The sequence below is a fragment of the Ruditapes philippinarum genome, unplaced genomic scaffold (assembly GCF_026571515.1).
Source record: "Ruditapes philippinarum isolate M1 unplaced genomic scaffold, ASM2657151v2 ctg2125_1_1_1_1, whole genome shotgun sequence".
NCBI classification, from domain to species: domain Eukaryota; kingdom Metazoa; phylum Mollusca; class Bivalvia; order Venerida; family Veneridae; genus Ruditapes; species Ruditapes philippinarum.
The window spans coordinates 222,770-248,939 of record NW_026856260.1 but is presented as its reverse complement, the minus strand read 5'-3'; the positions used below and the strand labels follow the sequence as shown (position 1 = coordinate 248,939).

Here is a 26,170-nt window from a genome sequence, read left to right as displayed (position 1 = left end):
CTATCAACTTAAACAAGGTGACATATTCTATCTTTAGATTGGACAAGGATTTAACACTAGGTGTCACTGTGACCTTGACCTTTGACCTCAAACTCATCTACTGGCCATGGGTAATGTCCCTAACAAGTTACATGAACCACAGCTTATTCCTTGACAAGGAAAACTGGACATCTGTACAGGAACCAACCCAATCACTTTTGAAGTGAATGCATATAAAAATCGCAGGAGCTTATACTACATATACATGTAGTATATTTACATGGAGACAAAATTAAACAAATAAAATGTTGGTATGTGCATTTAAAATTTTAATAACTTCATCATAATCAATAACATAATATATGCTGCATAATTTTGGTCTATTGAATGTTGCCTTTTCATGCTCCTTTTCTAAAAACTGCCAGTATCTTTCCATCTTTGAAAAAAAAAACATGTAATATTCTTGTTCAATCATTTTGTTCACCAGTGAAAATGAGAATTGCTTATGTCTTCTTTTTACTTTAAGTGCTTTCATCAATCGATTTATAATAATAAACATCAGTATTCACACTTGCAGGGCCATCATTTAAGTCTATATTCATTAATGATACAAAGATCAGTTCTAAACACTTGTCATAATAAACCCTTTTGCTTTACATTAAGTCACTTTTTCTTACTCTTCTTATTCTTTTTAAACATGCTTGTATATTTGTTTGTGTCAAAATCATCATCTAAGTCCTCTTTAATTTCAGTTTTCTTTGGTGGGTTAAATTTCAGATTCCTGGCTTCTTTTTCTTTCTCTGTTAATTTGGAAACATCTACAGGTAACTGCAAGAAAAAAAGACCAAAATTAATTTAAGGGAACTCCACTGAGGTCAAAAAACCTAAAAACATGAAATTTGAATTTCTTTCATAAATCAGCTTGGGCAATTAAAACAGAAAGATATGCAAAAGATTAATAAGAAAAATCATAACTTTGAAAATCATATTTTTGTGCTACACTTAGCCCAATTTGAGTGAAAGTCTTTGCAACTCGTTTCAATTTCGAGTCGTCTTTCACAGTAAGTTATTGTTCTGGAAAAATGGAGTTAGAGATTGATTTGAAATTTCGCACGCAAGTTATTTGTCTCGACCTATATCAAATGGAACTTTAATCTCGAAACATTATTTTCAGTACCATCATGTCAAAAACCTCAGTGGAGTCCCTTTAAGGGTTGCATGAAAAGGAAACAGATTACAATCTATTTATTCGACAGATTCAGTAATTATTTATTTATTTGACATATTCAGTTATAATTCAGTATTACTGATTGCTGGCATATATAATTTTTATATATGTTTGTTTACTTCCAATCATGTTTACTTTAATTATGTTAATTATAATTGTATATTGTTTAATTATGTCTGAAAATATTGAGAAATGGGTCACCCATTGCCATATTCAACAAACCTCATTAAACTGTTATTTTCATAATAAGGCAGAATTAAATTATGGCCTTTCACTCAAAATAAAGCTTCTTTTAGTCAATTTAGAAATCCAATATCAGACTGAGACAGAATGTGGTTTCTTGGTTTCTTTATTAACTGCTTCTATCTTTTTCTTTTTTATTTCAAGAGAATACATTGTATGTAAAAAGAATATAATGAGAGTACTTTTATATGTTGTGTATCTTAAAATGCCAAAAATTCTAATTCATTTCCCAATTCCCCCAATTTCAGAGTTGGTATTTTTCCAAAAATAAATGACAATAAGCCTGATAATAGTTTTGATTATTCATATACATATACTTGTAATACTTATCATTATGAGGCAATGGATATTTCAGACTTCCAGCAAAATAAAAGAGAAGATTACATTTTCAATCTGCTTTTTTTTATCAATTTACAGTATATTCCTACTTAAAAACTTACTACTATAATATTTCTAGGTTTTTCATATCTGATATTAACACTTGATCCATCTGGGAAAACTAACAATGCTGGATATGTTCTGAGATAGCCATGCTTTTTTTCTCTGCATATTGAGGCCCTGTTGCAGTTGTAACGTTCATTGCGAATACTGGATAACTTGGGGCAAACACAGCATGTTGTCTGTCTTAATGGTCTGAAATTCATTAAAAAACAGCTAATTTTATTTAAAGCTTATACACAGAAGAATATAAAATTTCAAATAACCACCTGTATTTTACAGAATTAGTTACAGTATTTTTTTTATGTCTGTACTTCTAGAGAATCCTTACAAAATGTGAAAATGTTGTTTCAAAATTATCTCAAACACAAGACCTGAAATATGTCATATGAAGTTGCATGTATTCTGTACACTTACAAACTCGCTTGCATGAGTTCAGTCGGCCATATTCCCTAGCCACGATTGATAACTCATGTTTCCCTGTTTAAAATTCTGCCAAATTATTCCCCTTTTAAATGAACTCAAAGAAGGGACCTTGTCTAAAGACTTTGTATTTATTAATTTGATTTTTTGATAAGAAACTGACCTTTTTTTCAATAACATTATATAATTCATTTTCTATCTATATATGGTAGCGTTGGTAAACATCTGAGTTTTGATGGTAAACAAAGGAATTTTCTTGACCGGAAGTAATATAACATAGAGTTCGCCTGCTAACTAGCAGTAGCTGTCACCACATGTAAACAATATATTAAACAGAAAAGAATATTGAGATGTTTGTTTGACGATCAGTTGAAAATGCAAATTATTAATATGGAAAACAACTATTTGTAGTTTATGTGTGTTGATTTAATTTGTTTGACTGATATATTAGTTGTAAAAGCCATGTATTCTAAGTCCTTAAGTGTAGTAGCAGCCAAACACATGACGCTTCGTAGCAACCACGTTGAAAACATGAACGGTAACTGAACGACACATGACAAAGCCCATGCTTACGCACCGACTTCCGCTCTATCTAAATACTGCATATACATATAGCGAAAGTTTGCAAGTGTCGTATCAACCAGATGTTTAGCAGTAAAACATACATATCTTAATGACTAAATTAATTATTTCGAACAGTTTTAAATCCTACAGTTCTTGGAGCAAATAGTTGAAGAAATGGTAAAAACTCGAGATTAGTTTACACAGCCCTTGATATTCAGTTTATTTTCTGACTTCCATGTTCCATACTGGGCTTTGCCTACTTTCATATCAAGGAATTGACAGTGAGAGATGTTGTCATTTTCATGTAATGCAGGGTAGTCAAAGGGCTTTTGCTTGCTCAGCAATAGACTACGCATGTATATTTCAAAGGAATTCAAATTAAAAAAAATTCAGATTTCTGTACCTATTAGTAGCGAGCTCGACGAGCTGGCCCAAAGGGCCTGCTCACAAAGCGAGCTTTACGGTAACGCGAGTACCTGCTAAGTGATGGTTTTGAAAACTTTCGTCCGAAGTACCGAATAGGACACATCGCAACTTTTCGAATTTAAAGATAACGATAAAAACTGAGGAATTCTGACTGAAAACGGATGTGTAGACTGGTCACCCGCGCACGTCTATGGGAACCATAATTGGACAGGGAACCAGAATTACGGAAGCTGTGTATAAAATATCGAATGACAGTTTTAAAACGGAAAATGAAAAATGAAGGCGCCATTTTGTTTGAAAAATCTGATAAATAGAAACATTTTTTTTGTCGAATTTTGTTGTGAAAACTATCTAGAATGAAAGAAAATGGTCTAACTAAGAAAATGAATCCGCACACCAATATCTTTTATTCAGTCGTTAACGCTGTACAGACGTTTAAAGTATTGTTTACGTGACGTCACAATGTAGCGCAAAACTACACGTGCAAAACAATCAAATCAAGTACGCTTTTTTAATGTCGCAAACGTTTAAAGTTTTACATTTATTTCACTTGTAATAATCTTTATTTCGCTTGAAAAATTATACGGGGAAGTCAAAGACCGGGCCCACGAAGCGGGTCCGGGCTTTGGCTTGCCCGGCTATAGACTACACGTGTATATTTCAAAGAAAATGAAATAAAAAAACAATTAAAATATATATAAAATTCTATACCTATCAATGAAATTTTCAGTGTCAGTTCTAGTCGGGCGCCGCCATTTACAATGTAACTCATTGATAATAGGCGGGGTATTCCGATAACGGAACAAATCTCAACTTTTCGGATTAATAATAATCGCCGAGTGTTCCGAGTGAAAAAGGAAGCGATGTATTAAATAACGAATGACACCTTTAAAACGGAAAAAATGAAAATAATTTTTTTAACGACTGTTCATAGGCTTTGCCTAATTTCATATTAGAGTGAAATAAAATAAACAAACAAAATTTTATCAACGTTTTCAAAACTCATTATTCATTTAACGACAGGGGCGGAGCCATATTTAACACAGTACGTGTGACGTCACACGCACTCGTCACTGCATTTGAAATAAAAATGAGCGATTATTTCATACTATTTCACGTTAAAAGTACATCGAGCTCGCTTTGAGGCTTTGCCTTTTTCATATTAAAATTTTCAATGTCAATTGAGGTTAGGTGCCTTGAAGTTTAAGGTAACACAATGGTAATTGCAGTTTTAGAATTTAGAAGAACCTGTATAAATTTCTGTCAAATAGATAAATCATAAACATCGCGAAATCATATTTCATTTGGACGTTAAGGTTAAATTATGTATTCAAAGATCAAACTTGGAAGTGAAAGCCAAATATTTAACTTTTTATTTTCTCAACATCTCATTTTATGTAATAAAAATGTAAAAGGAATGCTATAAACCTCCTAAATAGTTTTCTCACCTTGAAAATTTGACCAAGGCAGCCATCTTTAATTGCTTATATCATATACAATATATAAAATCAAACAAAACATATCTTTTAGGATTTTTTTTATCAAATTCATAGTAAACAATTTAATTTGAAATATGCTTTGTAGTGTACATATATAAATTTTTATTTAAGATGAACTTTTATACAGTAAACCTTTATTTTCAATGATATAAATGTAACTGAAGCCCCATGTGATTGATCATGTGACATATAATGTGTAGTTGAGAAATTATTGTAAACAAAAGACATTTTTATTTAGAACAGAAATCATGCTTTTTAAGCAGCTTATTTTTGTGTGTTTATGCTTTAAAGCAGGTAAGTGATTAAACGTGGCCTCATATATTATGTGTATGTTTACTAATTAAATTGATTAATTTATGACTTTTTTATTTGTTACTCACTAAATCAGTTATGATTTGTACTGTTGTGTTTCAATTTTTTGTTAAAGAGAGAAGGGATGTGTAGCTTGGCAAACTGTGTGTGATATAGTTTTGTTTACCTTTAATGCTTACTTAATATTTAAAATAACTTTGCTTCAGTCTATGGGATTCAATTTTATGATGTCCAACATGTAATTGTACGACTATAATTGTATGTGATGTGATATATTGTGGTATTCTGTGTATGGGCACTATCTTCCATCTAGCGAGATTCTGACCCAAAATAAAAATATCTCAGAATCTAGCTTTGGCACATCAATTTATTTTGACTACATTATCATATACTATGAAACTTTATTTACTGAGTATATATATTCAATTATTAATTGTCGGTTATAGATATGGCTATCTCTTTGAAAATGACTCATAAATGTTCTAGATTCTTGCTTTGAACTTGAGCACTTTCATAGGCCTACTTGACGTAACCAGAGGCTCTAGTGGCGAATGTAAGTGTGATGTCTACACAATTAATTTTAGATCTTTATGTTTCTTTAAGCATCCTGTATAAGATTGGAATTCTCTGAAAGTGACTTACAGATTGTTGTTGGTCAGACAGCATCTATTAAACTTAAATCAAAGTATGTATTTTTTTTTCTTATTATTTTTGATCAATATTGTGTGTTGTGGAAATGAAATTTATCAGTAATCATCAATAGTAAAACTTTTACTTGAAAAACAAACAAAAGGTGATGTACATGTATTTGTCATATGACTACAAATTTCTCTGTCACAGTTGTGATTGCTAGGCACTTCAAAAGGCCATTAATATTCAAAACATCTTTTTATACACAATGTAGCATCAAAAAAGAGTAGCGCTAAATTTAACTGTCTATTATAAGATACCAGTTGTTATTAGCTTAATCAGTTAATGGTAATATAAATGTATAAATTGATATACACTCAGTAAGAGAGTAATGTCTCAAGCTTTAGACATACATTAATCTTATTTACTTTTCAGTGGCAGTGTTGTGAATGACACTACAATACAGTTTACATATCAGATTGGAAATGGAGGAGCTGAATTTACTCAGGGCTCAGATGATTATGTGAAACCTTTGCCAAATTTAACTGTGACAGCAAACACTAGCATTGACAAAACAATAGATATAACTTGTAATAATCCTGGTCATTTAATCATAGGACTAAGCTCAAATTCATCAGAATTTCAGGGGTATGTAATAACTTATAAGTATAGTTTAATTTATTCTTTCTTTTGTACATTTTCTGATGCCCTATGTATTTTGTTTGATATTCTCTGTAGATTTATTAGTAGGTTGGAATGATTGATTAGATACAATGTACTTAAAGATTGACACTTGTCTTAAATAGATATTTACCTTAAGATATTTATATTTAATTCAATTTGAAGTTTCCTCTTTTTCACATTTTCTTAATGTTAAAGGCCATGATAACTTTGGTAAATTCCTGTAGCCTGATATTTCTTTTTTTTGTTTTGTTATGAATTTTACATGGTAAATGAAAAATTCATTACTGTTTAAGGGTTTGTGTATTGTAAACAACAATTATTACAGTGTGTTTCATTAAGAAGTGACATAATTTCCTATAATATGTCCTGAAACTAACACATAACTACTTACCACAAAGCATCTGTATTAAATTATTTAGATATAAATTTCTGCAATTTGTTCTAGATCAATCTTTTATAAATTTACAGGTTTATCTTGGTATATATTTTATCACACACCCGTGCCGATTTTGCGACTCCATAAATATGGTATTGCACGGCCGTGCATATATTTTGACGTGATGTCATTAGCGTTATACAAACATAGTGTAAAGACGCGCTAAATGTAAGCGTTATACTATAGGCGCGTCAATTAAAACTGACTCTTATTTCACTTTAAATGGTCCTTATTTTGGGTATGTGATAAATAGAATATAATATTCGTGTAAGTTCATTACTGAATTTATTGCACTCGTTGAATAAAATAATATTATGCTTGCCAGAGGCTCGCATAATATAATTTTATTCAACTCGTGCAATAAATTCAGTATTGAACTTACACTCATTCAATATCCTCTATATATGTTTTGTAAAGAAAGTGATTTCAACAGTGCTTAGCAAAGTGAGTCTAATTTCAGAGACAAGCTTTCAAGAGAAACTATTTTCTATAAGTGGAGATTATTTCCTAAGTTCTGAAGTTTAAGTTTTCAATAGATACTTATTTCTAATGATAAGGTTTAAGGGGAGACTTCTTTCTAATTACAAGCTTTTAAAGAGATATCTTAGTCTATATTATTGCAATTGCTTTGAAGGGGGACTAAAATGTAATTTATAATAACCTTTATATGGTACGGTACCTGTCATTACCAACAAAATTTGACCTGATATGGTTTGATAGAAAGAATTATGTTATTTAATTTTTATTTCAGCTTGAAAGATGTGTTTGTTAGGATAGACTTGGTCAACAGTAAAATTCTTATTACAATCAATGCCATTATTGGCTGGGTGTATTTTGTTGCATGGTCGATATCTTTCTATCCACAAGTATATGAAAACTTCAGGAGAAAAAGGTTGGTAAAATATATTTCTTAAACATCAGTTTTTGATAAAGGATGGTATTTTGAATTTTTGTATGATTGTATTTACATTTACTTTCAATTAATGATGTATCAGCAAGTAGGTCTGTTGACCATGAGTCTTGGACAGGTGAAGTAGTTCTTTAAGATAATTTGATTATACATGTATACTATTTGTCAAATAACATTCAGCCTCTAGCCAATTAAATGGATTTATTTGATAATATATTTGATGACACTAACTTAACGATGGACAGGCTAGTACTTGTTGAAGACCACTTTCTTGAATAACAGCAAGCTACTAGTGAAATACCTGTTTCCTCCTAATTGATACAATGTATTTTATTGTGTATCATGTACATTAAATACCGGTATATAAATGTCAGTGTTTTTTATCATGCCATTACTATGACAACTGCCTGATAAAGCCTGTCTGAGAACAGCAACCTTTCTCAGTCAGTGACTTGAGAACACTTTTCCATGCTTAAACCTATGGAAAAGTCAGAGTACATCAGATTTTTCAAGCACCTCCCACTTTTTGCCGGACTACTTTCACAATGTAAACAGCTTAAAGCATTGCAAAAAATAACAAGATAAAACAGCATAAATAAAACATATTTATTGAAAAAAAAATGTTACATCAAATAAAAAATGATTTTTAAATAATTAAATTGTAATTAAAGGTATATTTACACAATTTCTTATTAAGATGCTTACATCTTTAAAAAAAACATCTTCTGCTCTTAGACATCTAAAACAACAACAACAACAAAATTAATAATATTAAATAATTAAGAAAAAGATGAATTCCTAGTGACAAAATCAGAGTAAGGACAGGAAAAAAAACATTAATAATATTTACATCATTCTCAAGTTTCACAAAAATAATTATTATTAATAATAGAATCTACAACAAATAAGCACTTTTAGATCTTAATTTTGCAATCCTTCAACTTGATGGCAACGTTCAATGTGCATTGGGATGATTTGTTGGAAGTTCAAATGATGAATATTGAAGAAATTTATGACAAGAATGAATTTGAAGTCAACACTGGTATTGATCCATCAATCTTTGATGAGGAAATTTGATGAAGAAAAACAATACAATGTGACAAAGTTATTGACTGATTCTCAGCTGTCAGAGTATTCGAAGACTCCTGTTTCAACTGAATATCTTCAAATTCCTGAAACTGCTGCTCAATGTTCTCAAGCAGCATCTGCTCAATATCCTCAAATTGATGAAAATCACAGTGCTGTACCTGTCCTTACTGATGTTGCCTCTGAAAAATATTAACAAAGGCTTTATGATGGTTGATATGGACTCGGTAAAGGCATTTAACGAGTCGGAAAAAAATCAGAACACAAAACGTAAAACTAACCAACATATAAACAGGCTAAAAACTTTTCTAAAACTGAAAAACGAAACACGAGATTTCCATACCATCCCAATGATGGAGCTGGATGAACTTCTTGCCATGTTCCTTCTCTCCATTAAGAAAGAAGATGGAACAGACTACGAGCCGAGTAGTTTACGAGGCTACATTTCTACTTTTGACAGAGTTCTCCAGGAAAATGGATACCAATTTACCATAGCCAAAAGTTCAAGACAAGGATTTCCCCTAACAAATCAGACTAAATCGGTAATTACAATTTATTACGTCTATTTAATAATCTTTTTGAAATTAATTAAATCCAGCAAAAAACTGACGCATCAAGATACATGTATTTCATCATTATAAACTAGACGTTTAATCCCCCCCACCCTGACTTGTTTCGCTTATAATTAAAAAAAATTTTTCCTGTAATAAATTTTTGTTTATAAATGAGCCGCGTCATGACAAAACCAACATAATCCGCACAGTCTGATACGGATGCTGTTCGCTAACCAACTTTATTAACGAGTAGAAAAACTGATAGCGAACAGCATGGATCCTGATCAGAAAATGCGCGGATGCGCAGGCTGGTGTTCCCCGCGCATTCTGGTGTAGATCCAAACGCACTATGTTAGTTTTGTCGTGACACGGCTCAAATGATCTTTTAATTTTTCTACAAATAATAATTTAATAATGATATAAATCAGCTATTTTTTAAACAATAAAATGATTAGCATGTAAATTTCAGGCAAAAACAAAAAATCTGAAAAATCAGGTAAAGGCAACAAAGAAAATGCTGCCCAAAACCAATAACAGACGAAGAGATTGACAGGCTTTATGATAGCGGCCAACTAGGTCTTTTCTTCACCACAGTCTATCATCAACACTTTGTGGTTAACATTCACCATACATTTCGGCATTTGAGAAGTGTAGAAGAACACTATCACTTATGGTAAATTAAAATGTCATCTCTATTAATTAAAAGACAGTTAATTCAGTCAGATTATTAAACCTAAAAATTTAAATGTATAAAAAACATTTTTATTTCAAAATCACTTATCTCAAAATCTTCTAGTAACGTTTATCTGGAATGTAGACATTAAAGGCTGTTCAGAATGCCATTCAAAATAAAATTTCATGTGGCCGAGCTTCACAACCTGAAATTGGAATAAAATTTAAATTTTAGTTGCATACTTAAAACTAAAAAAAAACAACAAAAAAAACCCATAAATTAACATGTAAATATTTATCAATAAAAATTGTACAAATAAAAACATTGTTTTCAGTTGGGGCGACATACAAGTAAAGATTGATGCGGAGGGCACCGAGTTTCTGGAACTTACAGAGCGCCAGACTAAAACACGCACTGGAGACAGTGGTGGATCTAGGAAGGTTCCTCCACGTATGTGGTCTAGTGGAGATGAGCGGGATCCAGTATCTGCCTACAGATACTATGCGGCCAAGCGTCCACATGGATTCAGTCGGGATTCGGACCCATTTTATTTGGCACCAAGAACAACCCCACCTACAGAATTTGACCAATGGTTTTTTAAACCAACGTGTTGGAATTAAAAAATTGGCACACTAATGAAAACAATGACTGTAAAATCAGGCATTACACGGCACCTTACTAACCATTCTGCCCAGAAAACACACAATACAAAAGCTCAGGGATTCGGACCAGGCACCTACTGATATCATGCAGATCACTGGGCATGAATGTGTACAAAGCATAATCAATTACAGCAATATGTCTTTGAAAAAAGCAAAAAACTTGCTCTAATATCTTAAGCAAATCTGCCACTTCAGTGAGATCAATTAATACAAATAAATCTGCAACATGTACAAATGCTTCTTACCTTGAAAATTGCACTTCTGTTCCAATGCAGTCTCCGCTGTCATCTACACAAATCGAACCTCCAGTCTCTGCTCCAAACACTCAGTCTCAGGTAGTCAATGTTCCAACTGTTAATTACCCCACCCATTTCACTCAGGCTGGAAATGCTCCAGGTTATATGCAGTCAATGTTTTTTGGTGCTACTGTCCATATACAGAATTTTAATATGTATAGCATGCCTCCAAGGAACGATCAAGACAATAGCAGTCGTAATTGAACAGTTTTGAAATATTTCCGATGAACAGCTGATGTGAACATGTGACCGAGACTCCTTCGTCCAAATCCGTTATGTTAGTTGTTAAACCGTTAATATTTGGCTCACAGTTTGTAAAACATTGTTCTTTTTGTGTTAATCTCCTAAATAGCTTTAAAAATCGCACTTGTTATCCTGGTTAAAGCACAATTAAATTCTCCAGTTGATGTCTGTTTCAGCCGGCGGCCATTTGCTAAATTTGTTTGAAATGGTAATATGTTCCTACGCCAGATCATCACTGATGATGTTTATTGTTGGTATTATTTAATTAACTTTGCTGAATATTGATGTTGATACACAGTAAATAAATTGTTAAAGCAAATTGTACAAAAAATTGTGTTGTGTTATTAAATTATTGGTAAAAACCCTCGGACTACTTTTTTGGCGTATAACCCTCTTGTACAAAGTGGTTACCGTACTTTCAGAAATTAGCGCCCCGAATTAAAAAAATAAGATGCAAAATCATAATAGTGGCATGATAAAAAGAATAACAGGTTACTGTCTTTTGAGAAAGGGATTTCTCAGACTCGGCTAGATATGGTCCGGAAGGGGCTCGGCAAGCCTCGCCCCTTCCAGGACCATATCTAACCTCGTCTGAGAAACCCTTTCTCAAAAGACAGTAACCTGTTATTCTCTATTTCTCAATTAATTGGGAAGAGGCAATAGCCTCTTGACTTTGGGAAAAGTTGTGGCTAAAATTGCTTATTTGGGATGTAAAAAAGCTGGTGTAAGTTCAGATGTTTGGGAAAAGTGCATGATTTTAAAGAAAATTTTGATTGGGAAGGAAGAGGCATTTTATAGGCCTCTGTTGAAAAATTACTGATAATGTATATTGATACCTTTTGTAAAGTTGTTCTAATAGAATTTATTAGAATTTATTGGTTGCTTTATTTTCAGTGTAATTGGATTGAATTTTGATTTTCTGCTGTACAACATCACAGGATTTCTGGCATATGGATTCTTCAATGTAGGAATGTTCTGGGTGTCTATTGTAAAGGTAATGCTGGAATTTATAGATCTTTATAATATTATAGAGCTGTGCTTAAAAGATAAAACACTGTAATGATCTAGTCATTGAGTTTTGATATTGTTTCATGGTACACTAATAGAACATTGATGATGATTAATATATTTTAATGCTAATTTGATTAATTCTATTAATGTTAGCATTTGATCCAACTAATTTTAGTACATGTCTGCCATAGGCTTTACAAGGTCATCTTAATTGGGAGTTTATTAGATCTAAGTAAATCTGGTGATAACCCAGGGCTCTTATCCAGAACTGTATATAACACTCATTTACCAAGACTTAAATGTTGATCTTGAATTAGTGTTTTAATTTTATTTTCATTGTTTTCAGGATGAGTACCATTCTAATCACCCGAAAGGAATAAACCCGGTACAACTGAATGATGTAATATTTACATTACATGCAATATTTGTGACAATTATAACCATTATACAATGCTTCATATATGAGGTAAGTAACTGATTTTGTTAGATTGTATTACTTTCTACGTTTGAGCTGCGTCACGACAAAACCAACATAGTGGGTTTGCGACCAGCATGGATCCAGACCAGCGCAGCGCAGTCTGATCAGGATCCATGCTGTTCACTGTCAGTTTCTCCACTTGTAATAGAGTTGATAAGCAAACAGCATGAATCCTGATCAGACTGCGCGGATGCGCAGGCTGGTCTGGATCCATGCTGGTCGCAAACCCTCTATGTTGGTTTTGTCGTGACGCGGCTCATTTCATTAGCTAGTGTTACTTACTGCTATCGCCAGTAAAAGATCAGTCCTGTCTGCACAGCTTTGCTTACTTAATAGTCTGTTTATCATTAACTGTTATATTTCAGAAATGATTCCTCTAGATTGAGTGAGACCACACTAAATATAGCCATATTCCGGTATATACTGAACAAGGTGCTTGAAGGATTAAAATGCTAAAATCTTGCCTTCTCACTTGTTGAAATGCACTTTAGGTCATCTAATTCATCTGTTCATATTGATTTATATAAGAACTTTAATAAAATTAGAAAAAAAGTGATATTTGTCTATTTTGTGATCATGATTTCTGCAAGTGTCTAGAGGTACTGCACCAACACTGTATTGAATTTAATCCCTCTAGATTAATATTTTATAAGAGATCTACAATGTATTTGATTTAGATACTCAAATAATAATGTACAAAATATGTGTACCTTGTGTGAAGTTTTAAGCATTTTATGCAATTATATTAAATAAATGATGTTTTTTTTATATTATTTTAGAGAGGAGGTCAGAAGATATCCAAAGTCAGTTTAGTTCTTGTGATAGGGGCGTGGTTGTTTGCTGGTATTTCATTGGTTGTTACACTTTTTCACAAGATAACCTGGTTAACGTATCTCTACTACTTCTCATATATAAAACTTGGTGTAACGCTCATCAAATATATGCCACAGGTAAATATATTGTATATGTTTACTTATCCATAATATATTTACCATAATCCTTTTGTTATGGTTTAGTTCACGCCTACATTCATAACTATTAGTACAATCTGATGACTAAGTTGGTGAATTGATTCTTTGGCTCAGGTGTCCGGAACGTTGTTACTTTTGTTAGTAAACAGCGGTTGTAATTTGAATCTTAGCCACAACTGGATCTTCTCTGACGCATTTGCATCTTTCTGTAATGAACTGAAAATTTTATGCAGCCATGCAAAAGTTTTATGGTAAATAGTGCAGTGTATTGTTGGAATATAAATTATGGCATTATCTTTATTATAAAAGGTAAAATTAAGTATGTTGTCACATGCAGAAATACTTCCATACTGCTGAGCCCATTTAATAAATTATATTGCATTAAAGTTACTTAATTTTTCCCATGCAATGTGTAAATGGTTATAAGTGCTATATTTAGTAGAGTAGGTCATAGGTCAATAATACATTTAGTAAGTGCACTTAATACACTTGCAAAAAATATTTGTTAACCGCAAAAAAAGTTGTTGTTTTTTATGTGCATATGCTGTATATCTCACGATGAAGTAAGAAAATATTCACATTTTCACTTATGCTAAAGTGCTAAAGAAAATATTGCAATCTCCTCACTTCTGCATGTAATATAGCATATTTATTCAAAACAAACAAATACCCTCTATTTATTGTATATGTGCAGTTGGTGAGCAAAAATATTCTATTGATGTACAAATATATATTTAGATGTTTCTGTTTTTAGGCCTACATGAATTTTAAGCGTAAGAGCACGGATGGATGGAGTATAGGAAATGTGTTGTTGGATTTTACTGGTGGATCTCTTAGTCTTCTACAAATGTTTTTACTGTCATACAACAGTGGTAAGTGATTGATTTATTATGCTCCCCGAAAAAATTTCGGGGGAGCATATAGTCGCCGCCTTGTCCGTCCGTCCGTCCTTCCGTCCGTCCGTCTTTCCGTCCGTCCGTCCGTCCGTCCGTCCCCTTTTCTTGTCCGGGACATAACTTTGAAACAACAAGAGGTATCAACATGAAACTTTGTAGGTAGATAGATCTTATTGAGTAGGTGTGCAGTGCACAAGAACCGTAACTCTGCCTTGCCTAATTTTTGAATTACCCCCCTTTGTTTATTTTACACTTTGAAATTTGTCCGGGACATAACTCTAAAAGTATAAGAGGTATCAACATGAAACTTTGTAGGTAGATAGATCTCATTGAGTAGGTGTGCAGTGCACAAGAACCGTAACTCTGCCTTGCCTAATTTGTGAATTATCCCCCTTTGTTTATTTTACACTTTGAACTTTGTCCGGGACATTACTCTAAAAGTATAAGAGGTATCAACATGAAACTTTGTAGGTAGATAGATCTCATTGAGTAGGTGTGCAGTGCACAAGAACCGTAACTCTGCCTTGCCTAATTTTTTAATTATCTCCCTTTGTTTATTTTACACTTTGAACTTTGTCCTGGACATAACTCTAAAAGCATAAGAGGTATCAACATGAAACTTTGTAGGTAGATAAATCTCATTGAGTAGGTGTGCAGTGCACAAGAACCGTAACTCTGCCTTGCCTGATTTTTGAATTATCCCCCTTTGTTTATTTTACACTTTGAACTTTGTCCGGGACATAACTCTAAAGGTATAAGAGGTATTAACATGAAACTTTGTAGGTAGATAGATCTCATTGAGTAGGTGTGCAGTGCACAAGAACCGTAACTCTGCCTTGTCTTATTTTTGAATTATCCCCCTTTGTTTATTTTACACTTTGAACTTTGTCCGGGACATAACTCTAAAAGTAAAAGAGGTATCAACATGAAACTTTGTAGGTAGATAGATCTCATTGAGTAGGTGGGCAGTGAACAAGAACCTTAACTCTGCCTTGCCTAATTTTTGAATTATCCCCCTTTGTTTATTTTTACACTTTGAACTTGTTCCAGGACATAACTCTTAATGTATAAGAGATATCAACATGAAACTTTGTAGGTAGATAGATCTCATTGAGTAAGTTTGCAGTGCACAAGAACTGTAACACTGTCTTGCCTACTTTTGGAGTTATTGCCCTTTGTTCATTTTGAAACTTTGAACTTTGTCTGGGACATTACTCTAAAATTATAAGAGATATCAACATGAATCTTTGTAGATAGATAGGTCTCATTGGGTGAAAGTGCAGTGCTTAAGAATCATTACTCTGCCTTGCCTTATTTTGAAGTAATTGCCCTTTGTTTATTTTTACTTTTTGACTTTTGACCTGGACATTACTTTAAAACTATTAGAGATATCAACATGAAACTTTGTAGGTAGCTAGATATATATTTTGATAGAACTGCAATGCTTAAAGAACCTAAACAAAGCCTGGTCTAATTTTGGAGTTATTGCCCTTTGTTCATTTTTACACTTTGACTTTTACCCTGGACATAACTCTGATATCATCAGGAAACTTTTTAGATAGATAGATCTCATTGAATAGAAGTGCAGTGCAAAAAAACATAACTCTGCTTTGCCTAAATTTTGAGTTTTTGCCCTTTGTTCATTTTTTTTATACTTTCCTGTGTCCAGAACCTTCTCGGGGAGCATCACCCGGTTCAACCGGTTCTTGTTAATTTTATTTCCAATTTGGTTAAACTGCTATTTATTGAAATTACCACTCTTAATATTTGTTATGGAATTTTCCTATTAAGAACTATCAACTAGACGTTGAATAAATTTCAGTATCAAGATATTAAAATCAGTCAGTCGGTCTGTCCGTTAGTCGAGACTGCACTTATGACTACTTTTGAAGGTCGATTGTTCTGTTTATTTTGTATCAAGATAACACACAGAAGAGCAAATTATTGCACAGAATGGCAAATTATTGCACAGAATGGCAAATTATTGCACAGAATGGCAAATTATTGCCCTGAAAGAGCAACTTATTGCACAGAAGAGCAAATTATTGCACAGAAGGGCAAATTATTGCACAGAATGGCAAATTCAATCTTTCCACACTAGGAGGAAAGACATATTCCTTATTATATAAATAAACTTTAAGATAATTTTATTTCTATCTAAAGATATTTTATTTCTGACTTTAACATTTTTTCTTTTAATTTCAGATGACTGGGGCTCAATATTTGGTGATCCAACAAAGTTTGGCCTCGGATTTTTCTCCATATTGTTTGACATATTGTTTATAGTACAGCATTACTGCCTGTATCGACACAATGAACCATATGGGTCTCTTGTGGACCATGAATATGAAGAAAAAGAAATCCTTGTTAATGATGATGAGCCAACATATAAATCATATAATGGAATAGGTTAGGTGTGCACATTTTTCCTCAGATATGCTATAATCAATATTCCAGTAAAGTAGTATGTATTAGTTATCGCATAATGGCGAGCAGCAACCAAGTATTTACCTCTAAATAATCTATGAATAGACACATATTCATATATATAACTCCTTTGCACCATGGTGACCCAATTTTGTAATATCTTAATATATGTAATTTAAACAGAGAAGTTTTGAAGATCCAATCTACAATTTACCAGTTGTAAGTCATAGTAATGTAGTTTCAAACCTACCATCAGACAAAAAAGGAAAGAAAAGTACGAGGATGTGAAACAAAATTGCATTTTTAAGTTATTACATGTATGTAAGAAGACAGTATACATAGTACTTTTATAACAGTTTAACCATAAGAGTGCTAGCAGTGATCATGACTTGTGACTTACTAAGTCCAGCCAGCCTACACACCTGTGAAATCCGAATAGACTGTGTAAATTAACTTTAACTTTCTTATATTAAAACCCCTTAGACATTTTACATTGTACCTGCCTTATATGATAATGGACTGTTCCAACTGCAGTGAGGGCAAGTCCATTACACAAGTTCATCAGTGATTAGATAAAATGATACCTTTTATTAAAATGTTCTATGTGTCACTGATTTTATGATAAACAACCATGTTTTATTTTAAGTTCTGTTTGACATATTTCATATTTATATTTTAGATGACTTAAAAAATTGAAAATTACAAAACATTTTTGTTTTTGGAAACAGTGTGTTATTATCACTGAAATATTTCTTTATTTTTATATTTCAGATTCCAATGGTTCAATACAATAAATGGAGGAACTATAAAAGCAGACGTGTTCTTACGCATATTTAGAAATGGTCTTTTGCATTTTTTGGCAGTGAAAACTTCAGTCCCACTTTTCCTCTTCATCGCTAAGTCATCTGCTCTTAAACAGTATCACAGACAAAAGCATGTGTTCTTTTAAGTGAACTATGTGAACTAGTGACTATAACTATCCCAGTGTAGCAATTAGATAGTCAATTCCCTAATTTGCATAAAACTGTAAACACTGAAAAGTCTGTTGGCATTTTACATTTAAAAAGTTGAAGACCTGCTATGTTGACATCTTCCCTATTTTATGTCTGAGAGAAGCATTATGCTAATTTATAGACAAGTTTTAGGGTTGTATAAAGTTTGGAGATATTCCTTGAACATTTTTTACATGTTTCTTAAAATTGTTTATCTTAGGTGCAAAATAATACACAATAATTCATTCTGCAGTCTTTAATAATCATGCTTTCTGTAATAATTTTATACAGGGTTCATACATTAGACGTTTTACATTGTTTACAGCTTATAATGTGTCTTGAAGTAACGTTTATGAATCAAGGTTTCTATAATGTTATGTTCCATGTAACAACTTTATGCATTGTCCATACCATAGATATATAGACTATATAATTTGAAGGTGTTTCAAATGTATTAAAGAGGAGAGTATTGCCCTTATAGTAAAGATGTCTGCTTTCTCGTTAGTGTTAAGGTCATAATTCGGTTATCCCATATGGTATTAGTTCTGGCTGAAAGTGATAATAAATCTGTTAAGAAAATGAAAAAAAATCCACATGTAAGCTTCTATTAATATGTTATAAAGATCATGTAGTTTATTATTGTCAAATCCACTCTAGCATGGATATGTTGCTTATGCTACCAATATTATTCTCATTTGGTTGTAGCTTGTTTATGGTCGGTGATTCTAGAATATTTGTTTGTTGTTGTTTTTGATGATATATTCCATGTATTACTACACATGTTTAATCTGTTAAAGTTAAATGCTTACCCTGTGATTTCCTGTACATTTTCCTGCAATAATAGCCAATATATTCCCTTTTTAAGCTAGTATATGTGATATGGGCAGTGAAATGAACAAATCAATGTTGTTTTTTTTAATATTTCATTTGTACATTTATTTGCTATAATGGTGAACAGAATCCATATAATGCATGGTTATATTTTCCCTTTGATTTTTTGTTCATACAGTATTTGCTATAGCAGTGAAAATGATTAATAAGTGATTACTTGTACTCTGTTCTTATTTTGTACCAGTGTTCATATACAATGTATCCAGATGTTGTAAATATTCTCTGATGTTCACCAGATATAGTGGAGAATATGTTTTGTAATTAAATATATAATCTGTGATTTTGATTATACCCCGGTTTGTTCCCTACTACAGTTTTTAGATATGTGTATGTTCAGTATATAATTTACGATGATATTTTCTGGTTGAGTATTTTGTCTGTAATATTATTATGTTTCCTGCTTTTAATTATACATGTATGTACCATGTTATGTTTTACAAATATATATTCCTTGCTATGGTAGTGAATATAGTATAATAGTGGGTTAATACACCATTTTCATGCATAAATATCTGCAGAAGCATGAGGACAACATTTAAAGCCCAAGCCCCAGGGACGAGTAATTTGATAAGTCAGAGGGCAAAAAAAGTATAATTATGTTTGATATGTTAAAGGTATTCCACTGAGGCTGAAAAGCCTAAAACTTGAATGGGAGATCTTAAAACAGACAGATATGCAGATGGTAATTAAGAATTATTCTCTGTAGTAAGTATTTATTTACTGAGGCTACACATTTGGTTACCCAATCTTCCATGTGGGCCTCAAAACATAAAAACAAAGTGCACAAATGATCTGAAATTTGGCACACAAGTTAAAGGTGTAGATCGTAACCAAACAGAACATTAATATCAAAACATTATTTCAATTCTAGTCACAAACCTCAGTGGAGTCCCTTTAACTTTGGACTGCGTCATTTGTTGAATGAGCTTTTATGAACCTGTGATTTTGAATAGATCTGTTTTGATATGTTCTGTGCTATGCTATAGTAGTGAATTCTTTCATAGTTAGAATAATTATAAATGATACACGATAAATGATACATGTGTACCCTGTAAAGAATAAAGCTTTATATATGAACCCTGTGATTTTTGTACATACATGTAATTAAGTAAACTGCGAAATTTAATGTTGAATATAGACCTTGTTTAATGTTATAGATGTTATGTTCAGATGTTTTTTATGATATCAGTTAACACTGTTCATTTTGAATATTTGTTTTCATTCTCTTTACCTGTAGATATTATGACTGTGCGGTTGTATTATTGATATTTGTTCCCTGAAAAAAAAAATGTAGCATACTAGATTTTATGTTGCTGTAAATGATGTTAAACTTCAACATTATGTGTATGTATAAAATGTATAATAATGAGCCGCGTCACGACAAAAACAGCGTTATGCATTTACGACCAGCATGGATCCAGGCCAGCCTGTGCATCCGCGCAGTCTGATCAGGATCCATGCTGTTCGCTATCAGTTTCTCTACTTGTAATAGGGTTGGTAAGGGAACAGCATGGATCCTGATCAGACTGCACAGATGCGCAGGCTGGTCTGGATTCATGCTGGTCGCAAACCCATTATGTTGGTTTTGTCATGGCGCAGCTCATTTGTAAACAGTTTTCTATTATCCAGATGATTTATCACTGTTATTTTGTGTTGTTGTTGTTGTTGTTTATTTAAATAATAATTGATTACTAGCGAGCATATTGAACAATCTTAATAACAAAGTGAGAGGAAAAAAGAATGAGTTTTGCAATCTGTGTGTTATGTGTTTTGTTTGTTTTTGTTTTTTAATTTCATGTTCAAATAAAACTTCTTTTCTTTGATTTTTAGCATTACATGTATTTGAAAACGATGTTTTATTACTGGCAAATCTTGGCACAGAAAAATATGTTTCTTTGTATTATTAATTAGATATATACATGTATGTCATGTATACCTATTACTCATGTATTGTGCAATATTGTAGCCTAGAATATAATTATTCAATAATGTGCCAAAATTAAGCTAGCAAAGAATGCTTTTTATGTTGTCAGAAAAAAAATCTTTTAAATAACATTTCTTATCAATTATTTTTTTTTACAGATAAATGGCAAAATATTTAATAATAAATTATCATAAACCATTTTGTTTTATAGCTCATTATCTTATGTATAATCACTTGCCTAGTCAGAATTCCTCAAAAGACATTGAAAATTTGTAACAGATTCGTCAATCTTTCAGTCTGAACAAAAACATTCATTATTTTTAGGAAAAATTTCAAAAAAAGTATTTACTCAAGAACAGTGCAGACCACAATCTGTCGTGCTAGCTTATCTTGGTCTGCACTGGTCAATGTGAGCTATTGTGATCATCCTGTATCATTAAAAGATAAAAAAAAATTGATATAAGCTTTAATCAGTATCTCCTCAAATTGTAGGGAGCATCTTTGATGAAACTCAATAGGTATAATCCTTTGGCGATACTTTACAGAAATTGACTATATCATCACAGTCTGCTGAGCAAGATGGCTGCCTGCGTGCTAAATAAAGTTAAGACTTAAATGACATCTCTTCAACCTCTTGGCTGATTTTGATCAATTTTATTGGGAAATTTTGTCTGTGTAAACTATATCCTCAGGTGAGCAATTCAAGGCTATCATGGCCCTCTTGTTTGGTTTATTTTTATGTTTGTAAAGAGACTGAAGCATATAATCTGATATTTTATTTTGTTTGGTTTTATTTATTTTATTTTATTTAAACAGGCCACAGCATTTGCAAAGTATGTTAATCTGATATATAGAGGATATTGAATGAGTGTAGTTTAATACTAAATTTATTGAACGAGTTGAATAAAATCATATTATGCGAGCCTCTGGCGAGCATAATATTGTTTTATTCAACGAGTTCAATAAATTTAGTATTGAATCTACACGAATATAATATTCTATTTATCACATATATAAAATAAGAACATGTTTATATATAGCGCAAATGACGATAGGTGCTAAATTTTTTTCTCTACAAGAAAACTGCCCTACTTAATAAGTAAAATGATGTATAATGTCTAGGCTAGCCTTACCAGGACAGTTGACAATCATTTATTTGAGCCGCGTCACGACAAAACCAACATGTGTTTGCGACCAGCATGGATCCAGACCAGCCTGCGCATCCGCGCAACCAGCATGGATCCAGACCAGCCTGCGCATCCGCGCAGTCTGATCAGGATCCATGCTGTTCGCTATCAGTTTCTCTATTTGTTATAGGGTTTGTAAGCGAACAGCATGGATCCTGATCAGACTGCGCGGATGCACAGGCTGGTCTGGATCCATGCTGGTCGCAAACCCACTATGTTGGTTTTGTCGTGACACGGCTCATTTATACATACACATCAAGGTTTGCTAGTGTTGATGCTATAACAGGGTATTCTTGTCCTCATAATGAATATAACAATTTCAATTAAGTTGGAAGAAAGATAAAAAGTATATAAAAAATTAGTCAGAAATTTCTGCTGAACTGTCATGCTTATAAGTATTAGCAACAGAATAGTCTGGTCAAACTGTAAGGATGTACAGGTTTGCCTGGCTCCATACTGTAAGCATAGACAAGTCCTTATTAAAGCAATGTTATTTGTTCCATATGAATTTTATTAAGTAATTTGTTAAGAAAAAAGAAATAAAATTTGAAATTCTTACTATTTTGTTTAGTTATTTTTTTCCATTGTCTTTGCTTTATGTCCATCCAAAGAAAAAATGTTGCAACTGTAACCTTAAACAAGTACTTGTACATGTATGTAATATTCATATATTTCACAAGAGCTGTCCAAAAGATAATGTGCTTAATTTTGTTCAGTACTTGATAGCGTTATAAAACAAGAGCTGTCGGTAGGACAGCAACGCTCAACTATTCTTAGTGCTTGATAGTAAAAAAAATGCTTGATACAGTTACCTCCTCCTGTTTACAGGTTGGGGTCATGATGGTGAACAAGTGTGCAAAGTTTCAAAGCCATATGTCAATGGACTTTGAAAATATTTGAACTATTACAAAAACTTTAACGTAAATTCTAAGTCGAAAAAGGGGCTTAATTCTGTCAAAATGCTTGATAGAGTTACCTCCTACTGTTTACAGATTGGGGTCATGATGTTGAACAAGTGTGCAAAGTTTCAAAGCCATATGTCAATGGACTTTGAAAATATTTGAACTATTACAAAAACTTTAAAGTAAATTCTAAGTCGAAAAAGGGGCATAATTCTGTCAAAATGCTTGATAGAGTTACCTCCTCCTGTCTACAGGTTGGGGTCATGATGGTGAACAAGTGTGCAAAGTTTCAAAGCCATATGTCAATGGACTTTGAAAATATTTGAACTATTACAAAAAAATTAACGTAAATTCTAAGTCGAAAAAGGGGCATAATTCTGTCAAAATGCTTGATAGAGTTACCTCCTCCTGTTTACAGGTTGGGGTCATGATGGTGAACAAGTGTGCAAAGTTTCAAAGCCATATGTCAATGGACTTTGAAAATATTTGAACTATTACAAAAACTTTAACGTAAATTCTAAGTCGAAAAAGGGGCATAATTCTGTCAAAATGCTTGATAGAGTTACCTCCTCCTGTTTCCAGGTTGGGGTCATGATGGTGAACAAGTGTGTAAAGTTTCAAAGCCATATGTCAATGGACTTTGAAAATATTTGAACTATTACAAAAACTTTAACGTAAATTCTAAGTCGAAAAAGGGGCATAATTCTGTCAAAATGCTTGATAGAGTTACCTCCTCCTGTCTACAGGTTGGGGTCATGATGGTGAACAAGTGTGCAAAGTTTCAAAGCCATATGTCTATGGACTTTGAAAATATTTGAACTATTACAAAAACTTTAACATAAGTGGTTACGCCGACGCCGACGCTCGGGTGACTGCAATAGCTCTACTTATTCTTATCGAATAGTCGAGCTAAAAAATAAGACTTTAAAGAATTTTATGACAAAAAAGGTTATTAATTATAGTCTTGCCTTGAAATGAGTGAAACAGTTATAAATATGTATTAAAGGGTTAAGTAATAAGTGGGGTAGTATGAAAAACCTACAAAAGGTGAGTAACTTTGACAAAATATTTTTGTATTCTTGCCTACAAGTAAAGGTACTTTTTGTTAGTTTCAAAGCAATATCTTGACGGATTAAATGAAAATGTGGGGTTGTTCAAAAACCATCTTAAATTCTAGTAAATTCCAATAAAAATACTTGTCCATGCTAGGCTATTACAAATCAATAAATAAAGCTTAACCAAAGAAAACACATAATTTAGTCGAAGTTATTTTGACCCCAAAAGACAAACCCGTGACAGCATGCTGCATGCATACCAAATATCATGCAGTTTAAAGTGATGTTATGCTTCTTTTCTGGCTGTTGAGTTCAATAGGTAATATACTTCAAGAGATTGGCTATTATAACGGTGATTGACCAATTATTAAACAATAAAATCAACTTATTATTTTTTTTGTTTGTTTGTTTCATTTTACGCCTTTTCCCAACAGTATTTCAGTCATATAGGCGGGTAGTTTCCTAACCATCGTTCCTGGAGAGTTACACCAGTACTAGACTACCTTCCTCCGCGCTAAACTTATTAATAACTAGAGCTGTCATACATGTTACAAATGCCCCCAAAAAGGTTTCTTAAGTATGCAGGTATTATGAAAAGAAAAGAGAATGAAAGTAACTTATTGCTTAATATTGTTCTTGTGAAATGAAGCGCTATTTATAGCAAACTTAACACCTTGGGACAAGGGTCTTGGATGTGACACATCATCATGATATGGTTGACTATTTTAAATCCTATGTTTGACAATATTACAGTTTGTAAACTAATGTGTACCTTCAAACTCTTCTTATGAGCATAAGTACCTTCAAAGAACATGGGTCTTACACACATCATCTTGATGTGGTAGACATTTGTGCCAAATGATTTTAAAACTCTTCAATGCATGACCAAGTTATAGTCCGGATACGAATGTGTGTACCTATAATCTCTAATGTGATAGTGTGAACCTTCAAAATATAAGTGTGACCTTGACCTTTGGAGAAGGGACGTGGTTCTTTGACGCAACACAATGTTGTCATGTGATAGACATTTGCGACAAGTTATTACAAAATCCCTCAATGCATGACAAAGTTACAGTCTGGACATGATTGTTGTGTAAGTGGGGAAGCACATGAGCCTTAGCCGCGACACATCGTCTTGATGTGGTAGACATTTGTGCCAAGTTATTTTAAAATCCTTCCATGCATGACAAAGTAACAGTCTGCACATGAATGTGTATCTTCAAACTCTTCTTGAGAGAATGAGTACCTTCAAACTATAAGTGTGACCTTGACCTTTGAGGTAGGGACATGGGTCTTGGACGTAACATGTCGTCTTGATGTGGTAGACATTTATGCATAGTTATTTTAAAATCCTTCTATGCATGACAGTTACAGTCTGGACTTGAATGTGTGTACCTATAAACTCTAAAATTGTGACAAAGTGAACTTTAAAATGGAAGTGTGACCTTGACCTTAGAGGTAGGGACGGGATTCTTAAACGTGACACATTCTTGATATGGTAGACATTTATGCCTAGTTATTCAAAAATCCTTCAATGCATGACAAAGTTACAGCCCCAACACAACTGTGTGTACCTATCAACTAAATGTGATAATGTGAAACTTCAAAATGTAAGTGTGACTTTGACCTTTGATGTAAGGACGTAATTCTTGGATGCGACACATCGTCTTGATTTGGTTGACATTTATCCCTAGTTATTTAAAAATCCTCCGATGCATGACAAAGTTTTAAAGTCTGCACACGAATGTGTGTACTTATTAACTCTTAATTAAGATAACATGAAACTTCAAAATGTTAGTGTGACCTTGACCTTTGAGGTAGGGACGTAATTCTCAGATGTGACAAATCATCTCGATGTGGTTGACATTTATGCCTAGTTAATTTAAAATTCTTCGATACAATTCATGACAAAAATACAGTCCGGACATGAATGAAGTGGGGACGCACAGACACAGATGGATGGTCTGTTTTAATATGCTCCCTTTTGGAGGCCCATTCTTTGTAAAATTGATAGCTACGAATACATTCTGACATGTCAGTGCGACATATGAACAATTGGCTATGTTTGCATAGTAACATAAAATTGAACAAATTTATGGCAAAATGTAAAGTTATTTTGACAAGGTAACCACGTTAGATTAACTATACAA

The 26,170-nt window shown here is 32.8% G+C and overlaps 2 protein-coding genes across 4 annotated transcripts; one reads left to right on the top strand and one right to left on the bottom strand.

Moving 5' to 3' along the window:
• Nucleotides 1-293: 293 nt before the first annotated feature.
• Nucleotides 294-4,896, bottom strand: LOC132746009 (large ribosomal subunit protein mL55-like). 2 transcript variants are annotated; one of them, XM_060735051.1, is made up of 3 exons: nucleotides 4,750-4,896; nucleotides 1,891-2,083; nucleotides 294-807 (listed from the first exon to the last, which is right to left on the bottom strand). In XM_060735051.1, the coding sequence occupies exons 1-3, from the start codon at nucleotides 4,773-4,775 to the stop codon at nucleotides 643-645; spliced, it is 384 nt and encodes a 127-aa protein (XP_060591034.1). In that variant the 5' UTR covers nucleotides 4,776-4,896; the 3' UTR covers nucleotides 294-642. The 2 variants fall into 2 exon arrangements, with proteins under 2 accessions (XP_060591034.1, XP_060591036.1); XM_060735053.1 differs by lacking the exon at nucleotides 4,750-4,896 and adding an exon at nucleotides 2,306-2,382.
• A 53-nt stretch (nucleotides 4,897-4,949) lies between these two features.
• On the top strand, nucleotides 4,950-21,074 carry LOC132746008 (cystinosin-like). 2 transcript variants are annotated; one of them, XM_060735049.1, is made up of 10 exons: nucleotides 4,950-5,094; nucleotides 5,716-5,797; nucleotides 6,178-6,390; nucleotides 7,614-7,754; nucleotides 12,181-12,280; nucleotides 12,644-12,763; nucleotides 13,555-13,725; nucleotides 14,501-14,618; nucleotides 16,848-17,051; nucleotides 17,841-21,074. In XM_060735049.1, the coding sequence occupies exons 1-10, from the start codon at nucleotides 5,049-5,051 to the stop codon at nucleotides 17,861-17,863; spliced, it is 1,218 nt and encodes a 405-aa protein (XP_060591032.1). In that variant the 5' UTR covers nucleotides 4,950-5,048; the 3' UTR covers nucleotides 17,864-21,074. The 2 variants fall into 2 exon arrangements, with proteins under 2 accessions (XP_060591032.1, XP_060591033.1); XM_060735050.1 differs by having other exon boundaries at nucleotides 4,951-5,094; nucleotides 16,848-17,056.
• Nucleotides 21,075-26,170: the final 5,096 nt, after the last annotated feature.